The sequence below is a fragment of the Panthera pardus genome, unplaced genomic scaffold (assembly GCF_024362965.1).
Source record: "Panthera pardus isolate Hobbes unplaced genomic scaffold, ASM2436296v1 HiC_scaffold_8, whole genome shotgun sequence".
Taxonomy (NCBI): domain Eukaryota; kingdom Metazoa; phylum Chordata; class Mammalia; order Carnivora; family Felidae; genus Panthera; species Panthera pardus.
The window spans coordinates 21,731,110-21,757,427 of record NW_026527013.1 but is presented as its reverse complement, the minus strand read 5'-3'; the positions used below and the strand labels follow the sequence as shown (position 1 = coordinate 21,757,427).

The following is a 26,318-nucleotide window of genomic DNA, read 5'->3' as shown; positions in this document are numbered from 1 at the left end:
AACAGATGGATAGATAATCTCTCTTATTTAATAGGTGAGCATACTGGGGCACCTGGGTGGCTCAGTTGGTTAAGGGTCTGACTTTAGCTCAGGTCATGACCTCACGGTTCATGAGTTCAAGCCCCGTGTCAGTCTCTGTGCTGACAGCTCAGAGCCTGGAGCCTGCTTTGGATTCTGTGTCTTCCTCTCTCTGCCCCTCCCCTGCTCATTCTCTGTCTGTCTCTCTCTGTGTCTCTCTGTCTTTCTCTCAAAAGTAAATAAACATTAGAAATTTAAAAAAATTGGTGAGCATACTGAAGTCACCAGGTTAGTGAGTAGCAGAATGAAGATTCAGGGCTAGGTCTGTCTCATAGTCAAATACATTCTGAACCTCTACCATAAGACAGAGCTTGATGAACCTGGCAAGATGGAGTGGTGGAGGAGAAGGCATAGGCCTTGAGTCCCATAGTCTGCTTCCAGCAGCAATAGCAGCTATAACAGGGCAGGAGGCATTTATGGAACTCCTAGGAGCCTTCTCCAGCACTGCTGCAGGAGGCAAAGTCAGGTGGGCTTCACTCTTGCCTTCTTGAATTCAGCTCATGGGCTGTTTAGACAGAGACACACATTCTAGCCTCTTCACTGCAAAGCAGACTGCGCTAGAAGCTATAAAGTTCACAAAGTGCTTTCCAGGTGCTGTCGTAGTCTGCTTAGACTGCTATCACAAAATACCATGGACTAGGTGGCTTAAACAACAGGAATTTATTTATTGCAGTTCTGGAGGCTGGAAAGTCCAGGATAAAGTGCTGGCTGGTTTGTAGATGGCTGCCTTCTTGCTGTATCCTCACATGGCAGAGAGACAGCATTCCTATTCCTCTCTCTCGTCTCTTCTTAAAAGGGCACTAACCCTATTCATGAGGGTACCCCACTCATGACCTAATTACCTCCCAAACACCCCACCTCCAAATACCATCACGTTGGGAATTAGGGCTTAAACAGATGAATTTGGGGAGGGCAACAACATCCAGTCCATAGCAGGTGCTGACTGTATTACTCGGGAAATCCTGGACAATGGGGTCTTGGAGAGTGGTTGCAGGGGGAATGCCATCAGAGAAGGTGCCTTGGGCAGAGGGCAACAGGAATAAAGGCCAATGAGAGAGGGCCTGTTTGAGGAATGGTAAGGGCTCCGATGGCTAGGCCTGGAGAATGCTGGGGAATGGTGGTGATGGTCTGAAAGGTGGTTCAGAAGGTAGGCTGGGGTCAAATCACGGAAAGCCTAAAAGAGACTGGGAAAGTGCCCTCCCTAGGGATGCATAGTAGATAATAAGAACAAGGACAGAGCAGCTGATGCTGTGTGTTGGGTGCTTTACGTTTTACAAAGCAATTCCCAGCCATTCCTCTGCTCTGTCCTCACAGCTGGAACATGCGAGCAAACGCTGCAAGTTTAGGATCAGGAGCCCAGGGTCCGCTCCACTGAGGCAAAAGTTGTGCAGTCTTGAACAAGTCGTCTTACATCTCCACTGTCTCCCCTTACTCCTCTGACAACAGGACCCAATTCTCACAAGTTTAGGAAGGATTACACAAGAGCACACACGTGAAAAAATGCTGCACTTAACTTCTGGTCCTCAGTCCTTTCTTTGTAAAACAGGGACAATTCCTGCCCTGCCTCATTTAGGGGGCTGTGGCGCAACTTTGTAATCAAGGCCAAAAGGGAAGAATCTTATTAACAAGGCCGGAGAAATCAGTGTTTCTTGGTTAGCAGGCTGAGATCCTCAGGGAAGAGGCTTTGGGCTACTTTAACAGCTTCTCCTAACTTATTTGGGACGGGGAGGGATAGGCACAGAAAACGCCTAAGCTCACACAAAAGGGAAAAGAGATGCGGCGCAGGAACACTGACGTCACTCAAGCCGCTCACTTAAAGGGCCAGAACGTTTCTTGCTTCGTCCCCGCCGCCCCCAAATCACCAATCAGAGAGCGAGCCGCCCCATGACGCTGTCTCCCCGCGACTAGGCCGGCTGGCGGCGGCGGCGTTTCCTGGTGACCGAGGCGGGGCGCCGAGGAGATGGGCAGCCGAGAGGTGCTGGGCCAGGCGGCCCGGCTGGCCTCCTCCGGTCTGCTCCTGCAGGTATTCTGCCCGACCGGCCGCAGACCAACCCGCAGTCCGGAGGCGCGGGGAGGCGGCCCTGGGGCCCTTGAGAGCGCGCTTCGGGGCACACCCAGTCCCGTCGTGGACCCCCACTACTGAGGGTTCAACAGGAGACGGTGGCGGCGGAGAACCGGCACCTGGGCAGGAGTTCAGAGGCCTGGCTGGGAGACTACAAACAAGTCGTTTTCCTTCTGAGCGTTATATTTCCCATATGGTAGTAGGACAGGGTTAGGTCAGGTGGCAGGGGCGCCTTTGGTGCTCTAGAATTGGATATTTTTAAGGCAAGGAGTTCACTCTCTCCTTCTCCCACCGCTGACCCTCAAACACCTTCAAGCTCTCTGACTCTGACTGAGTTCATAGAGACAGTATGGCATAGCTAAGAAAAAGATACCTGGGCTTAGGCAGCCCTAGATAGGAAACCTGGTTCTACTACGTGCTTTCTGCATGAACCAAGACAAAGGATTTCTCTTGCTAAGCCTCAGCTCCTCATCGGGAAAATTGGGGTAATAATAGTACCTAGCTCATAAAGTTTCTATGAGGCTTGACTGAAGTCATTCAGATAATTGTATTTAATGCTGTACCTGGCTCTTGGTGGGCACTTAGTAAATGTTAGCTGCATTTTCCTTCTGGCTATGTGATCTTAGATAAGTCACTTCCCCTTCCTGGCCCTAATTTTCATCATCTGTCAGTTAAGGTACATACCAGTTGGTCCAAATGGTGTCTAAAGATTCTTTTAACACTAGGAGTTAGTCATTCTAAGTGGCTCAGTTCAGCCCTTATTCAGAAGAGTCCTGAATCCACCCTTCCCCTATATTTTAGAGGCAGCATTTCACTTGGATGTTAAGAGAGAGAACCAGGCACATGTGAGCTCAGGTTTGGTCCTTGTCACTTGGTAGTTCCCTGCCCTTGTGAAAATCGCTTTACTTTGAATATCAGTTTCCTCATCTTAAATGAGAACATTAGTGCAACCTCATGGGGTCATTAGCAAGATTAGATGACATGCCTGTTAAGTGCCTGGCGCATTATAAGTACTTAGTGAATGTTAGGTATTTTTATTATAGTAATAAGGATTTTCTTAAATGGTCATTATAGGAATGGAATGAAACAATTTACATAAAGCATGTAGAAGAGTTCCTTGCACAAGTCATGTGCTTAATAAACATTCACCTAACCCTAAATTAACTAAACCTTGAAGGTACCAAGTTTTTTCTTCTATCCACGACATAAAAAACTGAGTTCATTGCTTTATCCGCAGTGCTGATTGTTCAGGCTTTGATGATACCTTACGGCCCAGATTGGCTTCATAAAAAGAAAACAAGTCTTGGGGCGCCTTGGTTGCTCAGTCAGTTAAGTGTCCAACTCTTGATAGTGACTCAGATCGTGACCTCGAGGTTGTGAGGTCGAGCCCCGTGTCGGGCTTTGTGCTGACAGCATGAAGCCTGCTTGGGATTCTCGCTCTCTGCCCCTTCCCTGCTCGTGCGCATACAGACTTTCTCTCAAAATCAATAAACATTAAAAAAGAAAGAAGGAAGGAAGGAAGGAAGGAAAACCAGTCTTAGCAGAAAACACAATGGACTGGGAGTCAGGTGGCCTACCATAAAGTCAAGCTGGGTCATATGATTATTATGTGACATTGGGCAAATCACTTTGCTCTGAGTCTTAACTTGCTTCCTGTGCATTTATCCAATTGCTTTTAAGGGTCAAATAACAGATGTGAAAGCTTTTTTAAAACTGTAAAGTCCGTTACAAAGTTAAATGAAGACTGTGTTGCTAAGGGCCACTTACATGGAGCAAATACTGGGTCGCATGAACAACATTAGAGCTTCATTAACTTGGCCCTTTCTTCAAACCAGTTAGGTTTAGACCATGGTAACTTTGACATTAAATTTGACACTAACTGTATGTACGTCATTTTTTTAAAAACAGCCATAATCTAGGCTTCCTAAGTGTTTTAATCTGGTCTTGGATGTATTCTCAAATTACAATGCAGACACTTGAGGTAGCTTTGCAATTACATTGTATCCTGAAAGAATTTGAGCTGGCCATAGTGAAAGTGTTAATTCCTTTCATCTTTTTTAAAAATTTATTTATTTTGTAAGGGAGAGAGCTCATGAGTGGGCAAGGGGTGAGGAGAGAAGGACAGACACAATCCCAAGCAGGCTCCACACTGTCAGCGGGGAGCCCCAGGCAGTGCTCAACCCCATGAACTGTGAGATCATGACCTGAGCCAAAATCAAGAGAGGCTTAACTGACTGAGCCACCCAGCGGCCCCCATGCCTTTCACTTTCATTGTCAAAAATGCTTTCACCTCTAAGGTCTTATTTGATGGTTGTTACCAACCCTGTAAGATAGGTAACCTCATTTGACAGGAGGAAATTGAAGCTTATAAGAGTTAGGAGACGAAGGGCTTAACAGCTAAATGGTGATTTGAGACTCTCAGCTGAGTGGTTTTTCCATTCAGGGCTCCATGAATTGGCTTCAAATGTCTAAATTTGAGTAAAAAATTTGGTAAGTAGGTATGTATCTGCATGTTTCTAAGGAGAACTTTTCATCAGACTCTCAAAAGGCCGCCTTTGACTCCATATTGTGATATCTTGGCTTTGGAGACCTTGCTGCTCTGTGACACTTCAGGGACAGTGTTAAACTGTACTCTCCCTTTTTGGTCATACCTTTCCCTGGAGATTTTTAGACTGTTGTGGTCCACTGGCATATTTTGATTGAGTCTTTCAAATTGCACCTGTTCACAGATAACTATGAGAGATTTGTCATTTGCTCTGGAGCACACTGTGGAGTACACCTGTCATGCTTCCTGGATGCAGACGGGGGCTGAGGTTTGCACCCCGCTCAGCATCCCCCTTTAGCATCCCCACTTAGCACCCTGTTCTCTGTCTCATGGAAGAATTCTTTGCTCAGGTTTGAATTGACAGGTTTGAAGTCTTGGGATATATCCCTTTCAAATGGTAATAGCTGGAAAGAGATTGAATGTCATTATCAGAATCCCCAGATATTGCTAGGCAGAGAAGAGAGATTAGACCCTGTGATTCCTGGAGATTCTGCCATTCCCTGCAGGCTCCCACTTGCTAAGTGTGTGCTATTTCTCAACAAGCTGGAGGGAGGGCCAATGTGAAGCACTGACTAGAATTCTCTGTCTCCTGAAGTGCCTGACTTTGAGCCCAAAGGAATTCACTGACTTGTCAGGCCCTCCCTCTTATCAGTAAATTAGAGAGATTTCCAAGTGCCTTTGTGTGCTGTTCTACCATCGCACAGAAGTGCCAGGGGACCCCTCCAGGAATGAAATTTCAGCAGAAACAGACAGGTGGTATGTCTTCAGGAGGGTCTCTATGGCAGAGCTGCTGTACATCAGTGTGTTATTAGAAAGAGCAGCCACATTGTTTTCATTTCAACAAAATAAATATTCCCAACATAATTTATTCTCATGTATTTTTCTTCTTTCTCTGTAGGTGTTGTTTCGATTGATCACCTTTGTCTTGAATGCATTTATTCTTCGCTTCCTGTCAAAGGAAATCGTTGGCATAGTGAACGTGAGGTAAGAAGGGAGTACCCTGGCATTGCCCACAGCTCACGTCCCCAGTCAGGGCACCTGTGTGTCACCCTCAGATTTTGGAAGCAGGGGCCTTTACTGGAAGTGGAGTGTTCTAGCAGTGGGCTGAGGAAGAGCACGCTGGGATGGGGGAATGAGCAGGCAATGCTACTTTTAATGGACCCATGGAGTGTTTTCCATTAGCAGCCTCCAAATGCACATTTCTCTGCCAGCTGTTCCGGTTTGTCTGCTCTTAGAACCCAGGAAAGGAGTGGGAGTAATTCACTGCAAACCCTGTCTCAGGTATAATCCTGTGTTCTTGTCCTGCTGACAGCACAGGAAGCAGGAATCCCGCGGCTGGTGAGGATGTGCTTCATAATTGCAAGGCTGGAGCAGCCTGCCTTCCCTCCTCGGTGACTTTTATAATTGGAAAATGGTGGTTAGGGTGACAGTGTGCATCCTTGTCATGAGTCCCTTGGCAGCTCTTAGAAAGCTGCTTGCTTTGTCTTTTAGACTCCATTTGTTCCTTCTACTCTCTTTTCTGTTCAAGGGCACCCACGCACATTCTGTATTCACAAATGACACAAAAGTCTATGAAGTGATGTGAATGCTCAGGTTAGCTCAGCTTCTCAGGTGTATCTTCATGTCCTCATAAACAAGACCATATGTTCCAGACAGCATTTTACATCGAATACCCACCAAATGTATGCTCTGGGCTCCGTTTTCAGAGCTTAGAGAAGGTTCTCAAACTTTGATGGCAAAGGAATCATCTGGGGGAGTTTTGCACTAGGTGGGGCTGAGAAGGGGTCCAGAAATCAGGATTTTGACAAGTTCCTTAAGTGATTTTGAAGCAGGGATCATATTTTGAGAAATACTGTTTTAAAAGTGGGAAGGGGGGCACCTGATTGGCTCAGTGGGTCAAGTGTGTGACTCTGTGATCTCAGGGTTGTAAATTTAAGTCCCATATTGGGTGTAGAGATTACTTAAAAATAAAATCCTAGGGGCACCTGGGTGGCTTATTGGTTGAGCATCTGACTTCAGCTTGGGTCATGACCTCATGGTTCGTGGGTTCGAGCCCCACATCAGGCTCACTCACTGCTGTCAGCACGGAGCCTGCTTTCTCTGTCCCCCCCACCCTTTCTCGGCCCCTCACCCACTGGTTCTCTCTCTCTCTCTCTCTTTCAAAATAAATAAACTTAAAAAAAAATCTTAAAAATAAATCAAGCAAGCAAGCAAGCAGGAAGGAAGAGGACCAAATCTCTTAGGTGTTCAGATTTGAAAGCAGTTTGGGCCTCTTGCCATCTGGTCTTCCCCAGATTCTCAGGTCTCTGCTTTGACAACCTTTATCTGGCCTGCCCTCTGCTTAACATACAGTTCAGTCTCCTCCTTCCCAATGTTGAACAGAAGCACTGCATAGCAGCATGGTCCTTGGACATCCTCAGAGAGACCTTAGCCCAGCTAAGGTCTGTCTCCACGGCTGTCTCCATTCTGACTTCATCACACATGGCCTGTTGATGAGGGAAAATCTCAGCTCTTACTCATGCAGGTGCAAGAGGGTCCACCTAAATATTGCCCACCCGGGAAAGATGGCAGACAAGCCTTGCTGACCTGGGCTGCAGCGGCCTCTGTAATGGCCACCAGCCTATTGCCTATTGCCTATTGCCTATTGCCTGTCCTGAGATGCTTTTGGCCAGCTTTTGCTGCCACTCAGAGCCTCAGCTTCTCTCATAAGAGCTCTCATTGGTCACCAGTCTCAGAGTGACCAAGAGGTCCCCTTGCTCTGTGTGGTCATATCTTGTCCTTTTCTCCTATTGTCAGAGCCATACCTCTGCCTACAGCCATGAGGCCTTAGGCTTTGGGGGCCACTGTGGCACTTTCTATCCCGGATATAATGCTCTATAGGCACACACTCAGGTGTCCTTAATTTGGTTCCTAACTCTGTTGTTCAAATGGATCAGACTAGTACGCGGACCCTGTAAAAACTCACTGCCCTTCACATCACCACCAGTGATTTATGACCAAGACTTTTTCTTTCTGTCGCTGGCAAAATCTCAGAAATTCTCTCTATGAAAAATAATTAGAGTCACTATTGATTATTTTTTGTTAATGTTTGTTTATTTTTGAGAGAGCGCGCAAGAGCGAGCGGGGGAGGGGCAGAGTGAGTGGGGGGCGGGGGGACTGAGAAACCTAAGCAGGCTCCAGGCTCTGAGCTGTCAGCACAGAGCCCAATTCAGGGCTCAAACACACAAACCACGAAATCATAACCCAAGCTGAAGTCGGAAGGTTAACCTACTGAGCCACCCAGGCACCCCCATTATTGATTTCTGCTTTTCCTTTAAAGGCTAACACTGCTTTACTCGACCACCGTCTTCCTGGCCAGAGAGGCCTTCCGTAGAGCATGTCTGAGTGGGGGTGCCCAGCGAGACTGGAACCAGACCTTCAACCTCTTGTGGCTAACGTGAGTTGTGCTTTGGCAGGAGAACGTGCAAAAGCAAGCGTCGTAAGTGTTGTAAGTTAAACAGCAACACTTGCCCAAAGCTGAATTGTCTCCAGCCTGGGTTTCTGGGGCCTGGGCATGGGACAGGAAGGAGAAGGCATCCAACATCTTGGCTGTTTCCTCTCTGGATGGCCAGGAGCCAGGAGGAGGCTGTGGGTGGGGGCTTCAGGGCCAGGTTTCTACCCTCTTGGGAGGTTGTTTCTGCCCTTCCTGATGCCCACTCTGGGCCCCAGTGGGCCTGTGCCGTCTTCTTTAGTCCTAATCTTTCCCCCTCCCTGTGGTCTTTTCTGAGCTTTTAACAACCACTTAGCATTCTTTGAAAGCCTTTTAGGGCTTTCATTATATCTTTCTTCAATTTTGTAATGTTGATTTCAATTCTCAGCCCTTGAGAATATTCTTGAAGATCAAGTACATCAGCTAAAACTTGTAATGGCCTTTCTGCAGTTAGATTCCTGCAGGGAGGGCTGGCACTTGAGGTTTTTTCTCAGTGCTGCCTTCCGTAACTCCTTCTTGCCTCATGGAAATGACTGTCACGAGGCTGGTAGGTATTCATTTTATTAGAGGATGACTGTTGGCTACCCAGTCATATTTAAGTGCTCTGTGGTGCACATGCTAGGGGACACTGTGCACTGGACTGTTGCTTATTTGGGTGCAAGAACTGACTGTATACTATATTTTAGTCATTTGTGTGCAAACAACAGGCACATACTTGCCAGGAGTTTTGTTTATCTCGTCAGTGTCACACTGTGGATAGGAGCATATACTTACGAGTTAGATGGGGATTGGGCCCTGCTTCTGCCCTTGGCTAATTGTCCATGACCTTGGCCAAATTCCCCAGTGCTTGTCAGCCTTAGTTTCCCCATCATTTCAATGGGGTAATAGCAGGATCATTGTGAGGGGTCTGTGTAAAAGGGGTAGATCTGAGTGCCTGGCATGTAGTAAGTGCCTTAATAAGTGGTAGCTATTTTTAAAATTCTATTTCTTTTCTGTTCAATGTTACTATTTTAATATATATATTTTTTATTTTTAGCATATTAAAAAAACATTTTTTTTTTCTTTTTCTAGGGTCCCCCTGGGTATGTTTTGGTCCTTGCTCCTGGGCTGGGTGTGGTTACAGTTGCTGGAAGTGCCTGATCCTAATGCCGTCCCCCACTATGGAAGTGGAGTGGTGTTGTTCGGTCTTTCGGCTGTGGTGGAGCTTCTGGGAGAGCCCTTCTGGGTCTTGGCACAAGCACAGATGTTTGTCAAGCTCAAGGTCAGCATGCCTTCTGCTCTAGTGGGAAATTCGAAGAAGGGAAAGAGTGGTTTCTTAAAAAGATTTTCTAGGAGTGATGATTTTTTTCAGATTTGCATTTAAAAAGAAATTTGGAAAAAGGTAACATGATCAGTTTAATTCATTCCCTTGAAATTTGGCAGATGGGCTGGGCTTAAGTTTACATCTGCTATACTATTAATGCAAAAACAGGTTTGCTAATAGGGAAGTTATTAGCTTAGATAAGAATTTAAGAGGACTGTGAAGGTTTTTCAGATTTTCCTAGTGATTCTATTTTTAATTGTGTGCTAATATTAATTTTTCGTCTTTTAAAATCTGTTGTTTAATATGTACAAAAGAATATATGCTGTATGTGTAAATCTTTTTTTTAAGTTTATTTATTTTTGAGAGAATAGGGACAATGTGAGTTGGGGAGGGACACAGAGAGGGAGAGAGAGAGAATCCCAAGCAAAGAGCCCTATGCGGGGCTTGAACTCACAAACCGTGAGATCATGACCTGAGCTGAAATCAAGAGTCAGACACTTAATCAACTGAGCCCCCCAGGCACCCTGCTGTATGTGTAAATCTTAAAGCATGATAATACTGAAAATCTATGAACTTACCACCCAGCCCAACTAGAACATTGTCATGCTATGTCTAACCACATGCCCCACCCCCATTGCTGGGGTAACCACTATCCCAGGTTTCTATTTGTCATTCCTGTGCATCTTTAGTTTTTAATAATGTAAAGTGCACCCTTTACTACATATTTGCAGGTGATTGCTGAGAGCCTGTCGGTCATCTTCAAGAGTGTCCTGACAGCTTTTCTTGTGCTATGGTCGCCTCACTGGGGGCTATACATTTTCTCTTTGGCCCAGGTAAGGGTTATGGCTTTTCACTTTTGTATAATCTATGTTTCTCCATTTGATTTTCTTCTTCTTTTTTTTTAAGTTTATTATTTCTGAGAGAGAGAGAGAGAGAGAGAGAAAGAAAGAAAGAAAGAAAGAAAGAAAGAAAGAAAGAAAGAAAGAAAGAAAGGGAGGGAGGGAGGGAGGAAGGGTGAGTGAGCACAAGTGGGAGATGGGCAGAGAGAGAGAGGGAGAGACAGAATCCAAAGCAGGCTCCAGGCTCTGAGCTGTCAGCACAGAGCCTGAGGCGGAGCTCGAACTCTGACCGCGAGATCATGACCTGAGCTAAAGTCAAAAGTTTAACTGACTGAGCTACCCACGTGCCCCTGATTTTTTTCTTCTTGTTCCCGTTACTGTGTGGTTTACATTTGCAGTATTCATGCATGTGAGGCAGGCTGGAAGCTCTAGTAAGATGGTCGTGACAGTTCTTTTCTTTTGGCTGTCCATTCTACACCACGTGCTGATGCTACTGATATCCCCAGGGGCCCCGTGAAGCCCCAGCACTCGGCCTCATTGTCAAACATAACAACTCCTTTAGATGTTCTGTGGGCGAGCCTGTACCAAACTCACCTTTGATTGTCTTACTGTCTCATGGAGGAGGGAGAAAAGCAGTGAGGGAGTGGGGTGGGAACCAAATTGCATGTGCGTTTTTTTTCCCTGGATTTTAATCAGTTGTTCTCAGGATAGGAAGAAACTGCCAAGCCTGTTTGAAGCTTGCATTGAAATCTCACACAATGCAGAGCGCATGAATTGAGTGTTAGCAGGCGCACTCTCACTTTCAGCAGCTCTGGCCTCGTTGCCATCCCAGTTTCTAGTTCTAGTTCATATCTGTAGCTTGAATAAAAGTACGACTAGAGTATAGTGCTCATTTTAAAAACAAAACCTAAGATCAGATAGATATCAGAACATCTTATAGGACAAAGCAGTTTGTAATTTTTCTTAATGTATAGGAAGGTAAATTAAAATTCTTAGTCACAGTTTTAGTGAAAGTCTTTCCTGTGTCCTAAGCAAAAACCGCAAATGTATTTGTGAACACAGTAAAAGTAGATTTAAAAATAATATTATAAGAATGACAATTACCTCCCAAAAGCAGTTTGCAAACAGTTGTATATTTTAGAGAAGTTATTTGTGATTATTTTTGCCATGTTTTATTAGATCTGGGATTACAGTACTCTGCATTCATCATGTTTTTGATATATTCTTCCTAATAGAACAGGAGGCCATGGAGACGCCCAGTTATTGGTTGGCCCTTCTTGGGAAAGGTGCTTGCATTATGACTTTCTGATGGTCCTAGCTCCCACTCAGGATACATCATAGGTCAGCAAGGCTCATTCTAAGTTTATTTGCTTTCTTATTATAAGACTTCAGAGAGCTCTTCTCTGGTACATTCTCTGTCAGTGTCTGTATGAGAGGCCTGAGGGCCATCAGCGCCTCATATCAGCAGGCGATCCCTGCCCAGGGCTCTGGGATTCTCCTTTGTCCAATGCACTTCCAGGTTCCTCCTTAAACAGCTCCTTACCCCATCATATATCAAATACCCCATCTTTAGAATATATAAAGAATTCTTACAACTCAACAACAAAAAGACAGACTACCCTAAAAGTGGGTAAAGGAATGGAATACTACTTGGCAATGAGAAAGAATGAAACATGGCCTTTTGTAGCAACGTGGAGGGAACTGGAGAGTGTTATGCTAAGTGACATAAGTCATACAGAGAAAGACAGATACCATATGTTTTCACTCTTATGTGGATCCTGAGAAACTTAACAGAAGACCATGGGGGAGGGGAAGGGGAAAAAAAGTTACAGAGAGGGAAGGAGGCAAACCATAAGAGACTCTTAAAAACTGAGAATAAACTGAGGGTTGATTGGAGGTGGGAGGGAGGGGGAAGTGGGTGATGGACATTGAGGAGGGCACCTGTTGGGATCAGCACTGGGTGTTGTATGGGAACCAATTTGACAATAAATTTCATATTAAAAAAATAATAAAATAAATAAATAAATAATAAAAGGGGGTAAAGGACCTGAATAAACATTTTTCCAAAGAAGATATGCAAATAAATAGCCAATAAGCACATGAAAAGATGCTTAATATCATCAGTCATTAGGCAAATGTGAATTAAAAATAATGAGATAACTTTATACTAATTAGGATGGCTGTTATCAAAAAAAATAAAAATAAAACCCAGAAAATAGCAAGTGTTGCTGAGGATATGGAGAAATTGGAACCCTCATACATTGCTGGTGGGACTATAAAATGGTGCAGCCACTGTGGAAAACAGTTTGGCAGTTCCTCAGAAGGTTCAAACGTAGGGGTGCCTGGGTGGTTCAGTTGGTTAAGTGTTGGACTTTGGCTCAGGTCATGATCTCCCGCATCGAGCCCTCTGCTGTCAGCACAGAGCCCACTTCAGATCCTCTGTCCCCCTGTCTCTCTGCCCCTCCCCTGCTTGTGCTCTCTCTCTCTCTCTCTGTCTCTGTCTCTGTCAAAAATAAACATTAAAAAAAAAAGTTAAATGTAGAACTGATGTATGCCCAGCAATTCCACCCTAGGTATATACCCAAAAGAATGAAAGCATGAGTTCAAACAACTTGTACACAGCAACACTATTCACCATAGCCAAAAGGAGGAAAGAACCAGATGTTCATCAACTGATGAAAGGATAAACAAAATGTGGCATATCTATGCCATGGAATATTACTCAGCCATAAAAATGATAATGTGCCACGACACCATGAACTTTGAAAACATTATACCAAATGAACAAAGCCAGACACAAAAGGCCACCTATTGTATGATTCCATTAATATAAAATGTCCAGAATAGGCAAGTCCATAGAGACAAAGCAGAATTTGGTTGCCAGGGACAGAGGAGTAGAAAGTGACTGCTTAATGGGCACAGAATTTCCTTTTGGAGTGATGGAAATGTTCTGGAATGAAATAGTGGTGATGGTTGTACAGCACTGTGAATGTACGAAAAGCCACTGAATTGTATGTTTTAAAATGGTTAAAATAGTCAACGTCATGTTATGTGAATTTTTCCCAATAAAAAGAGGGAAGGATCATGTAGTTGGGATTCAGTGCATGAAGACTACTCACAGGTTGTTACTGCCCCCAGGCGCTGCTCTGTGGGAAGATGAAGGGAGGTAGGGAACGGGTCCTCTTGTCACAGAAGATGTTGCATCTGGTGCTATGGCTCACAGCAGAGCTGCTGTGTCTCAGAGGGCTTGAGGCATGAAAGAAGGATGGTGGATGGCGGGCTCTGTCCTCAGGCATGGATAAGGGTGGAGAGCTGAGGAGCCTGAACCCACTAGACAAGACTCCCCTTTCTCCTTGCTCTGTGCCTTTGCCACAGGAGCAGACCTGACGTTACCAGATTGAAAGCGGGGCCTGGAGGTCCTGTTCCTTCCTGAGCTAGTGCACATTGCTGTTCCCAGGGGGGAGAGAAGGAAGAAGAGAGCTTGTGAAAGGGGCTGTTTGGATACTCCTCCCAACCTGCAAACAAAACCCCAGGCTGCCGCTCCTGGCCAAAAGCCACCCTTTTGTCCTGGGTGAGTGGAGGGAAGGGTGGGCCCTCCTATCACCCCCCTGACTCCCTCCCCTGTCCTGTAGTAGCTCTTGCCTTGCCCACACAGTGGACTGAGAGGAGGGAGCCAACAGCTTTTTTCTGCTTTGTAATCACAGTGTGACAGGCTTCCTGGGTTTATGGAAAAGCCCCCATCCTAGATGATGGCAAGTCCCCGGATATTAGCACAGCACATATGGGTCCTCACGGTGTGTTGTCTAGGCGGGAGACTCGTTCCTTTGGCCAACTACAAACATTTTGAGCACATATGTGACATTGCTGTGGTGGTGACACTATGGGATGTCTGTCATGGAAATTATGTTCTGCCTGCCTGGAAGCACTGTTCTCCTAGTCAGGTCAAGGGTTTGGAGCACTTTTCCCAGAGATGCCCCAGCAGAGCTGGCTTTTAGTGAGTAGTGCTCTTTTCCAGAGGGTGGGGCATTGCTCGCTAGAAGGTACAGTTAATAAAGACGGTTCTATTTCTCTTTTTTTTAAGATTGACTGATTGATTGATTGATGAGAGAGAGAGAGAGAGAGCGGGAAGGGCAGAGAGAGGGAGAGAGAGAGAATCCCAACCGGCTCTGCGCCATCAGCACAGAGCCTGATTCAGGGCTCATACTCACGAACCGTGAGATCATGACCTGAGCCAAAATCAAGAGTCGGATGCTTAACCAACTGAGCCACCCAGGCACCACAAGCCATTTCTTGATTGGCCTTTGAGGTCAAATTCATAGTTATATCTTAATTCTGCCTATATTAAAACTGTGCAATTTAAATCCATTATTTTCTTTTTTCAGCTTTTCTATACTGCAGTTCTGGTGCTCTGCTATGTTATTTATTTCACAAAGTTATTGGGCTCCTCAGAATCAACCAAGCAACAGACTCTTCCTGTCTCCAGAATGACAGATATGTTACCCAGTATTACAAGAAGTAGAGTAAGTAATACATTCTCTTATCATTTTAATCACAGATCCTCATTATCCTTGAAAGGAAGAAACTATTACTTTCCTGTTTATTGCTATAATAGCAAGGATAGTTCCATAGCTTATATTTATTGAGTGCTCACTAAGTGCTAGGCCAAGGTTTCTCAGCCTTGACATTGTTGACATTTTGGGCTAGATAATTCTTTGTTGTGGGGGCTGTCTTGTAGATTGTAGGATGTTTAGCAGCATTCTTGATCTTAACCCAGTAGTTGCCAGTAGCTACCACCTCTCAGCTGTAATAACCAAAAATGTCTCTAGACACAAATGTCCCCTGGGGGATAAAACTGCCCCCCTCGAGAACCACTTTGCTAGCTCCTATGCTGGGTGCTTTCGTGCCTTATTTAATGCTTATACCAACTCTGTTTGCCTGACATTATTATTGCAATTTTAGGGTTAAGGAACTGAGGCTTAGAGACTAAATATCTGCCCGAGGTGAGGGTCAGAGTGAGGGCAGGAGCCTGGAGTGGCTTGAATCGCCACAGAGCACAGGCTGTAACCACCACGGGCCACTCTCTGTTTTGCTGTGTCTTGGTTTTTCTCAGGACTGCCTTCCAGCACAAATGGTCCAGCCTGCTGACAATGCAGGGTGACCCCTCCAGAGCTCCATTACCTAGTGTCAGGCCAGTCTCTCCGGTGACCCACTTTCCCATGTAGACCACTAAGGATTCTAGCTGCTGATGTGTGGGAGCGAGGAATAACCTTTTTCTTCTGAACTCTCCAGCTCTCAGTCCATTTGACTTCTATTTCCTGACTCTGGTGGGGTCACTGCTGCCTGTGGCCCCGGCGTGGTACACGTGATGTTATGCCACGTTGCCTCTGCTCAGATGCTTTGTGAACTGGGCCGACTCACTTTCCCTTTTCCCATACTTGTTTGCCGCCCACATGTGGTGCACGTAGTGGAGGTGAGGCTTCAGCTGGACTTCTCCTTATTCCTCTTTTGTGATTACTTGAGAAAGTAGGAAAGTATTTGAGATATAAGTCTCAGAACTTATGGAATCCTGTTAGACAGCTTTTCAAGAAAGACCAGATGTTATGTAACAAAGCCAGATATGTTCTCATTTGTTAGATAAGAGTTCTCCATTCCAATCACACAGAGCTCACCTTTAGCCTAAATCAGCATGGCAGTTTTGAGATACCATGCTGCCTCATCTGCAGACTTGGAGGATAAGGACTCGGGATCGCTTCTCCTGCGTAGAGCTTCTGCCACCTGCCCACAGAGCAGCTTTTCATACCGGGCCAGCCCCTGGGCCTGGGAGTATTTTGGAAAAGAGCATTTGGACTATTAACACAGGCAAGGAGAGGGTAATGAAAAGAGCCTCAGTGTGTATTTAATTCTGTGGTAGGCGTACAACTCTGAGCTGTAGTTTACTCATCTGTCAAATGGGGATACTAAAAGTACCTTTCTCCTAAGGTGCTTGTAGGAACGGGATGAGATGGGGCATCTGAATACTTAACACCATGGCTGGCACAGGTGGGTGTCCATAAGTGACAGCTGATACCATGCCCCCGCCCCCCATGCCACTGCTGCTCTCAGTAGGGATAGCTCCACCGGCACATCCTAGCAAAGCAGACGCTGGTGGCATCGGGGCAGGAACCCAGTGGTTTGATCTGGCACTCCGTCCTGAAGGCACCCAGGCTCATATTTCTGGGACAGAAGTCTTGACCATGAGAAGGTATGTGTACCTGTTACACACAGTGGGCCATTCTTGCTGACAGAGCACAGCCCTCTGCCAAGTGCTGTCTGGGATACAGATATGTAAAGTGATTGCTGGGCCTCAGGGAGCTTCCTGTGCTTTTGGGAGGCAGCTATGGGATGCTGATATGAAGCCTGCATCACTCTCTCCAGACCTCAGGGTCCTTATTTTCTTTTTTTAATGATTTATTTATTTTTGAGAGAGAGAGAGGGAGAGAGAGCGCATGAGTGAGCATGAGTGGGGGAGGGGCAGAGAGAGAGGGAGACACAGAATCCTAAGCAGGCTCCAGGCTCTGAGCTGTCAGCACAGAGCCCGATGTAGGGCTCAAACCCACGAATCATGAGATCATGACCTGAGCCGAAGTCTGACACTCAGCTGACTGAGCCACCCAGGCTCCCCTCAGGGGCCTTATTTTTAAGGTGAGATAATTAGTCTGCACAACCTGTGAGGCCCCTTTGAAGACTTAAGGAATTGTGAAAGTATTTGAACTTCAACAAAGAACTGTTTATAATAACTACCACTGACTGCATGCTTACTCTGTGAGTGGCACTCTGCTAAGCACTTTACATGGACTCATGTGCTTAAACCTCATAGTAATAACCTTATGAGATATTGTCTCCATTTCACAGATGAGAAAACTGAGGTTCAGAGTAGTTAACTGACCAAACCAAAATCCCACATCTGAATTTGGACCCACTTCTCTCTAACTTGTATCTGTGAACTAATCTTAGTCTGTGTTTTTAATCTCCCTGCTGTGTAGTCTTCCAGAAGAAATTGGCTTATTGCCCAAAGTAGTTATTTGTTGACTTAAAAATTGGGAAGTTCTAGGTGGAACAATTCATTATTCAAGTTGTTTTTTGTTTTTTTTAAGAGAAAAGAAATGAGCTGCATCTGAATGCAGTGGATGGCTTTACCACCAGCAGCATGTACCTACCTTGACCCTTGGGAGCAGTTTTCTGCACTGGGGGTTCCCACATAGAGAGCTGGTCAATTCCATTCAAAATCAATTTGACCAAAATGGGAGATTTATTTCCTGTACTTGTAGAATTCCATCTTCTGCAAAAGAGACTTACTTAGCCTTAAAATAAATAAGTGATACTTCAAATAATGGCTGCTTTTAGATCTTTTCTATTTTTTGACACTTCTGAGTGATTTTTTTTTTTTAATTTTTTTTTTTAACGTTTATTTTATTTTTGAGACAGAGAGAGACAGAGCATGAATGGGGGAGGGTCAGAGAGAGAGGGAGACACAGAATCGGAAGCAGACTCCAGGCTCTGAGCTGTCAGCACAGAGCCCAACGCGGGGCTCGAACTCACGGACCACAAGATCATGACCTGAGCCGAAGTCAGCCGCTCAACCGACTGAGCCACCCAGGCGCCCCACTTCTGAGTAATTTCATATGAGAGATCTGCTAATATTTAAGTAAAGCTGAGGCATTTAACACAGCAAGCATGTCAGAAGCAGTATTCTGTGTTAAGCACTGTACCAGGTGCCCTGAGTGGGGTCCCTGCCCTCAGAACTTGCATTGTGATGGGGAGGTAAGATGTGTACTCAACTAACCATTGCAAGACAGTGTGTGTGTGTAGTGTTGACAAAATAGAAGCATAGGGAAGGGACTGATGAATTCATGCAGCAGCATTGAGGAAGGCTTCTTGGAGGAAGCTACTTTTGAACTGGACCTTGACACATGGGTGGACAGAGGTGAATGGGCATGTGTGGTAGAAATGCTCACTTGTGGCTGCGGGAAGAAGACGTTTGCTTGGGCCCCATTATCTGCCCATCACTGTGTTGGCACTGGGATTGCAGAGATGACTGGGGTACTTAGGTTGGCTGAACAGTGGGGGAGGGGAGAGGAAACAAGGTGGAAGGAGTTTATGGCCTGCTGGGCTAAGGCCAGATGGAGGTGGCCTTGGTGCTGTGGAGCGTGGGCTTGATTCAGGGGCAGCGGAGCCTAATGAAAGGTTTGTGAACAGAGCTGTGATCCAGGTGCCTGTGTCGAGGAACTTACCATCTGTTTCAGATTTATCAAGTGTCTTGTTTTCTCTCATTCAGTCCTCATACCAGGAGATAGACTCCTTATCCCATTTTGCATATGAGAAAACTGAGGCTTAGCACTAAGAAGTTGGGACCTGCAGTTTGAGCCTCAGTCTGTGAGCTTGACTCCAAAGCCTGAACCCTCCCAGCAGGATGAGCTAGAGAAGAGGCTGGAAGTGAAGAAGCTCATGAGGAGGCAGTCCAGATGAGAAGTGATGAGGACAGTCAGAGGACATATGAGCGTGAACACAGCTGGGGCAGAGGCCATAGGCCCAGAGCAAGAGGGGGAGGAAGGGGTACTATGTGGGATGTGGAGGTGATATGGAGACTAGACCGTGGCTGCAGACTCCCTGGTGACTGTTGTCAGTGTGGGAGGCACGTGGCTTCTGGACCGTCCTAAGGCAGGAGAGTTTGGAAAGGGGAAGAGTGACTCATTAAAGCATTGTGAGCCCCCAAGTTCAGATTGCAGACATTCCCCTGTGGTTCTGCCCATTACCTTTTGCCATCCACGCCTCTATTTCTCCATCAGTACAGGAGGCAATGGAATGGCTTGTTGGTCAGGGGATTCCAGAGAAATGCACAGCCACGTAGACCAGCTAAACAGTACCAACCTAGCTCTTGTGAAATAGGCCTCTTTGACCTCCTGCCAAGTGACATATCCATCCTAAACAAAATAGTAAAAGCCCAAAGAATGTGCTGCTTCTTTTCTCCCACTTCTTCTCAGCAGAGACCACTGAGAAGAAATCCAGTCTCTGATCAGACTTCCTGTCTCTATGTCCTGAATGAGCATTTTGGAGATAGTAAGCAGTGTGACCATTCCTTCTAAACTGTGGGTCCATTTAAATTGAAGGCATTAGGAGAATGGAATGCTCACGTGTGAGCTTTCAGGTCAAATACAGTGTCAAGATTTCACTCTGGTAAACAATCTTTTTTTTTTTTTTAATGTTTATTTTTGAGAGAGAGAGAGAGAGAGACAGAGCATGAGTAGGAGAGGAGCAGAGAGAGAGACACACACAGAATCAGAAGCATGCTCCAGCCTCTGAGCTGTCAGCAGCAAGCCCGACGTGGGGTTTGAACCCAGGAACTGTGAGATCATGACCTGAGCCGAAGTTGGACACTTAACCAACTGAGCCACCCAGGTGCCCCTGGTAAACAATCTAAATTTTAGAGTTCAGTCATCTTCCCAACCCCATTTACAACCTCCTGGCAAGTAGGCTTCACAAAAGCCCCATGGGCAGCTGTAACTGTTCATTTCCTTTGAAAAGAGCTCAGGCACTGCTGTGCAGCACCCCCCACCCCCCACCCAGCCAAAAAGGACCACTTGGCATTGGGGTGCAGGCGAGCTGCCCATGGCTCCCCTGGAGCTAAGGGAGGGATCAGTGCTGGTGATGATGTGGCTCACAGTGCCCCCTAGTGGTGGTAGGTACTCTGGCGCTTTTTGCTCTTGGGAAAGGAGATGCCCAATTTCCTTGACACTGGGGAAGATTTACTCCTGGGTTAGTGCTCCCCATGGCATCTGCTCCAGGTCCAGTGATGCTCTGAGGACAGCATGGCTTGGGAGATTCAGGCTTGTCCTCACAGTGTCTAGAAGAAACGCTCTGAAAACAAGGAGTGAAGATATTTGAAGCCTGAAAATGACCTTCGTTTTTAAGGGATGCTCTAGACTTCCTCTGTCCTGAATGGTAGCCACCAGCTACCCTGGACATTGAGACAGGCCGTAAGCACACCATAAGCACTGGATTTCAAAGACTTAGTATGAAAAAGATAATATGAAATGCCTCTAATATTTTTTTACATGTCGAAATGATAATATTTTGGGCTAAATAAAATATACTAAAATAATTTTATTTCCCTTTTACTGTTCACTGTGGCTGCTGTAAAATTTAAAATGATATATATAGCCTGCATTATATTTCCACTGGACAGCCGTGCTCTACACAGATGGTTTTGGGGCCAAGATCAGGGGTTCATGTGATCAGGACAGGTTCCACATCTGCCCTTGGGCCAACTTCCATAGCTGTAACTGATCTTTTGGAGAGGTGGAGTGGACTTTGCCTTTGTGATTCACCCCTTTCCTCCCAAAGAGCCCCCCTGAAATCCTCCCTTTCAAAGTCATCACTTTGAGTTAATAAGAATTTTTCAAAATGCAGGTACCCTGAGATTAAGAACCTAACACCTAGACTGAACATTATGGGATCTCAGGATGCCTACATGAGAGAGGAGGGGCCTCCAGAGGGAACTGGGGGAGATAGAAAGACAAAAGTCACATCCAGCTAGCTGCTCCACTCTTCCAGTTTGTGGTCAGCAGTCTGGCCTTGAGACTGCCTGTGTCTTACAGGTTAAACTCTGCCCTTCCTAAGCATTTACTTTCTCCTTACCTTCCTATCCTTAGGAAATGGGCAGTTTGGTGCCTCCCTGGGAGTTTTGGAAGAGCCATATCAAAAGTTTTGGGTTTGTTTTTTCCTCCCCTGTATCATAACCATTTTGAGTGGTTTGACTGACCTGGGAAGCCCGGCTCCCTTTTGAAATACACAAGCAAAGCTCATATACTTTGTATAAAGGGACCCTGGATGGCAAAATACAGCATTAAGATGTGGGGTGTGTGGAGCAGAATTTGTTCTGCAGCTTGGAATGCTTCAGACCTATCTCAAGGAGATAAACGACTGTGAGCTGTGTGTTAGATACGGTCAGCTTACCATCTGTGCAACAAGGGGATAGCACAGTTCCTTAGGGGTCTCAGTGAATGAATCTTTGTAGGCCCTTTACAGAGAGGCTCTTTCCACCTAGGACTTTGTCTTCATGTTTAGCAGTGGAAGCTCTTTGCTAGGATTTGCCAGGATTTGTTGGTTGCCTTCTGTGTGCTTAGCATTAAATGAAAAATTAATGGACACTCCAAATTGGGATTTAGGCACCAAAATGAGTTTCCCTCTCGTGTAGCATTATTGTACCCTTAGACTTGCAATGCCTGGGAGATTTTGTTTTTGTTTTGTTTTCTCTTCTAGGCTTTTGTAAATTGGAAAGAGGCTAAACTGACTTGGAGTTTTTTCAAACAGTCTTTCTTGAAGCAGATCTTGACAGAAGGTAAGTGAAAGGTCACCCTGAGCAGTCTGGATACCATAGTATATATAGGTGAGGGAATTTCACGGAACTGCTGATTACCTAGACCTGGACCATTTGCTTTATAGAGCTCCCTGACCTGAGGAACCTCAGAAATTGGAGCTTTTTAAATAAGGAGGACACTGACATTTACATACCGAGGGTCAGTGCCATTATCTAATTTCTACAGGGTCCTACAGTAATGAGGAACGATTTAATTTGAATCCACATCTAATTCCTAAACCCCATGTTTTATCATTTAAAGAAATGTATTATGCAAGTTCTTTATGAATTACACAAAACTTGGAAAATAAAGAAAATTATCCATAATCTCATTATCCTGTCCTAACTTTTTAGACATTTCTTTTTTTGAACTTTTTTTTTTTTAAGAACCGAGTTTTCATCATTTTATTTTTTTAAGCAGAGTCACCCTTATGTGATAGTGTGGCCAGGCTTCCAGTTTCTTAAAGCTTTCCAGTTTAACAGTGACAGAGCAATGCAGGCAGAGGGTTGGCACAGAGCTGCACATACAGCTAGTCTTTCTCCATGTGTGTATTGGTTTATTTATGCCCAGCTGTAGCTCAGAGAGTGAGGCTGGAGGCAGCTGGAAGCCAGTAAAGGCAGTGGCTTCTCTCCGCATAAATGTCATATGTCGTACACCTACATATTTGTTACTGAACATGTTTTTAAATCTTTTCAAAAAATTGTATTTTAATTATAAAAATAATATAATTCATTACAAAAATTTTAGAAAATAGAAAGTTCCCTATAATTCTAGCATTCTAATATAACCATCATTATTATTATCTCGTTATTTTCCTTTTTTCCCCTGTCTTTATTTTTCATTAATTATGGTTCCAAAGGGAAGTAACTCCCCTGAGCCACTTTCCCCGTCTGTGAGTTAAGGCATAGAACCAGGAGGGCTCTGAGGGCTCTTGAGCTTTGACAGTGCTTATTTCTAGCCTGAGTCTGTAACATTGCCATTACAAAAGTGAAACTCACTCATAGGACTTCTGGGGAAAGTAAGGTCAGAAGCCTTTGGAGAGCTGAGTGAAGGTGCCTTACCTCTATGTTGCTTGGGAGCAGGATGTGCTGTTTACCACCGTCTCCCCAGAACCCTGCTGGGACTGCTTGTGATCAGTGTTCAACAAATTTTATTGATAAAGGTATCTGTAGTGAAATTGTATATTGTGATAGTTCACGTTGTTAGAATGGGAAAATCATTGGAAGGAGTTTGGAAAGGGCATTTGCTTTTATGCACTTTGTTTTCCTCCCAGAGTTTTAAGAGCAGCTGAAATGAGTTAAGAAGTGGATCCAGTCAAGCGATGGCCTGATTGTCTAGATTGTAGTGGCTAGGTTTGTGGCAACAGGTGTGAGTTAGCCAGGCCTGAATGTGGTACCGATGGCTTCCACGGTGGGGCCACCCTGGCCTGACTGCCCAGGGCTGTTAGGAACCTCTCAGGGCTTTCATCTCCATGGCTGTGAAACGAGGAAGTGGCTGGACAAGGACCACCCCCACGAGGTTCTTTTTATCTACAAACTACAACTCTAAAAAACAGTTGAAATCATTCATTGTAATAGCAAAAATATAGGTGCTGTTAACTTCTGCCCCCACATTTCCTGAACACTGTGTGCCAGGTGCTGAGAATACACAGATGAATGAGTTACAGGCCACAGCCTCAAGGAGCTCATTCTCTCACCAGAGACACAAACAGTTGTGTGGTTAGCTTTGAACCAGGGCTGCGAGAGCTATACTTGGAAACATTAGCTCTTTCGAGTGCCCTCGCATTTCCTGGAGCTCTGCTAGGAAACAAGGGACAGCAATGTGAGGGAGATGTGGTTCCTTCCCCAGGGAGCTTACAGAGTTGGGAAGGAGAAGCCGCTTGTACCAGAACACATAGAGGTTCCTGTGGAAAAGCCAGTCTAGGTGGCCAGCATGCTTAGAGTGGAGGCTGGGAGCAGGAGGGGCCCAGCCTGAAGCAGAGCAGCTGGAGGGGCTAAAGCCTGATGGGGCAAAGCAGAGGATGACTATGTGATGGTAGGTGGGGATGAGGTTGGTGAAGGAAAGCTGAAAAGATAGCCTGGGGTCGATTTACAAAAGGCCTCAGGTGCAGAATTACGGAGCCTGGACTTTTTGTAAACATCAAGAGCCATTTAAAGGTGTGAAAGCAGGGGTCACCTTAAGATCTGTATTTGCAGAAGCTGGGACTGTTAGCAATGAGGATGGATCAAGGCAGTGCAGAGACACAGATAGGAGCTAGTGATGTCCTGTGGTCATGTGGGCTGAGTCTGAGAGGGTGCAGGGAGGACCAAAGGGAGACTTGAGAGAAGATCCTCACTGCTTCTAGTCTCTGAACATCGCTTTCCTTTTTGAGCAAGTTTCTAGGAAGTGAGAATTTGCCCTTTACGGCTGTGGGCACTGCTCAGAGCTCCATCCATCCACAGTGGGCCACACAAGGAGGAAACCTGATGAGCCTGTGCACATAATCATGGACCTCTCATTTCACAGAACCTACACTTAAAATTTGGAACAGTCATTTTTATTATTAACATATAGTAATCTTACCTTCCTCCCTTTTTTTAAGTTATCAGACTGGTCTTATTGATTTTGTTTTTGTTTCAATTTAACTGGTTTGGAGATTTGCTGTCAATAAATCCCCCATCACTTGCCGTTATTACTATTTTGAGATTATGGATAGAATCTTGTTTGAAATCAATATTAAGAACATGTCTTTAACTGACTATATTATTTTTCTCCTTTGAGACTATTTGCCAGCTGGAAAGTTGATAGTCGATAAGAGAAAAGGAAACAAGAAAATAATGTGCCCTTGAAATGCTAATTATTTTGGTTTTCTATTTGTAGGCGAGCGATATGTAATGACCTTTTTGAACGTGTTAAATTTTGGCGATCAGGGTAAGATGAAATTCTGTAGTGAACACCATTAGTAGATAATTAGTAATAGTTTTCTCTGCGGTTTGATACAGTTAATGAAAAATATACCTGATGATTATAAAAGATGAAGATTGGAAAAAAATGATTCCTAAAGATTGAAAATTGTTGGTCTCTGTAAATATATAGAGTGTACTGACCGCCCCCTCTCTTGTGACTCGGGTGGCAGGTTCTCTGTTGAGATCCCCTGGTTCCTGCAGAGCTCTGGTGTCCGTCTGGGGTTTGGGGGCACTGACAGAAAAGGGAGCTTGCCATCACAGTCACAGAGTTGCCCTGTGATCGTGCGGCTAGATAAGTCTCAATACTTTCTTTGTATTTATTTTTGACTATAATCCTGAAGTAGTGGAAAGAAAAAAAATTTTAAATCAACTCGGCATTAATGATTTCTATTAAAAAAAAGTGCTGGTGCTGGAAATGTTCTGTCTTGACTGTGTCAGTGTCAGTATCCCAGCTGCAATACTGTGCCCTGCTCTCACAAAATGTTACTATTCATGAAACTGAGTAATGGATCTGTGATTTCTTAAAACTACCTGTGAATCTATAATTACCTCAAAAAAGTTCCATTAAAAAAATTAAATTAGTGGGGCACCTGGGTGGCTCAGTCGGTTGAGCGTCTGACTTTGTCTCAGGTCATGATCTCAGGGCTTGTGAGTTCAAGCCCCACATTGAGCTCTGTGCTGACAGATTAGAGCCTGGAGTCTGCTTCGGATTCTGTGTCCCTCTCTGGCTCTGCCCCTCCTTCACTCATGCTTTGTCTCTCTCTCTCTCAAGAATAAATAAAACATTTTAAAAAAATGTTTTTTAATTAAATTAGAAAGAATGTTAATGGTGCCATGAAAACTCAAATCAGAAAACTAGTAGGATTATTGTTTCTTCCTTTTTTTCTTGTAGGTGTATACGATATAGTGAATAATCTTGGCTCCCTTGTGGCCAGATTAATTTTCCAGCCAATAGAGGAGAGTTTTTACATATTTTTCGCCAAGGTGCTAGAGAGAGGAAAGGACGCCACACTTCAGAAGCAGGTAGTCTTGGTTCTTAGGTCACTGTCTCTCTGGTGAATGCTCCAATTTCAGGGTAAACAGACTGAAATGTGCAGCAGCCAGTTTCCCTTCTGTTTGATCTGAAATTTCCTTCTAGATTTCATTCTTCCATCGCCTTCCAAATGATGGTAGGACTCTGAGCTCACTTCTTTTGAAGCCTTCTCCCTTTGCCCTGGCTGGCCCCTCCCTTCTCATTCTTAGTCCTTCTTTGTAAGCTCACTCTTGATCCAGCCTTCTCAGAACTCTCTGCAGCCGTCCCCAGTGCGGCGCATACCCCTCCCCTGGTCTAGGTGTAGCTGGAAGAATCGAGGTTGCCTCCTCCATCCTCACATTCTCAAGAACCACAGGCGAGCCGAAGGATGCAGAGTCTGGGACAAGGCTCGTGTAGGGCGTGGGGAGAAAAGGATGTGGTCATTTGGTGTCACTCACCACACCAGTTGCTTAATAAGCTTCTTAAAGACCGTGAAGTGCCCAGAGCTACACTCTTCTATATACTCCTATTGATAAATAACAGAAGAGATTTTAATCCAGGCGTATTTGGTTGTCGAAACTTCCCTTTTTCTAAAACCATCGAAAATGTCTGACTTCTCTTAGAATTAAAAGGAAGCTAAATCACCCTCTTACATGTCTTAGAAGACAT

General features: G+C 45.0%; 1 protein-coding gene across 2 annotated transcripts in view; it reads left to right on the top strand.

Annotated features, from left to right (window-relative positions):
* Positions 1-1,991: 1,991 nt before the first annotated feature.
* The window catches only part of RFT1 (RFT1 homolog), a 38,683-nt gene continuing 14,356 nt past the window's right edge, over positions 1,992-26,318 (top strand). The window contains exons 1-9 of one of the 2 annotated variants that reach the window (XM_019417187.2): positions 1,992-2,101; positions 5,584-5,669; positions 8,005-8,121; positions 9,226-9,415; positions 10,189-10,290; positions 14,679-14,816; positions 21,595-21,673; positions 24,552-24,602; positions 25,530-25,660. In XM_019417187.2, coding sequence (XP_019272732.1) covers positions 2,039-2,101; positions 5,584-5,669; positions 8,005-8,121; positions 9,226-9,415; positions 10,189-10,290; positions 14,679-14,816; positions 21,595-21,673; positions 24,552-24,602; positions 25,530-25,660 — 957 coding nt within the window. In that variant the 5' untranslated portion in view covers positions 1,992-2,038. Of the gene's footprint in view, positions 2,102-4,882; positions 4,954-5,583; positions 5,670-8,004; positions 8,122-9,225; positions 9,416-10,188; positions 10,291-14,678; positions 14,817-21,594; positions 21,674-24,551; positions 24,603-25,529; positions 25,661-26,318 lie in introns of those variants that run through there. The other variant, XM_019417186.2, reaches the window with a different exon arrangement.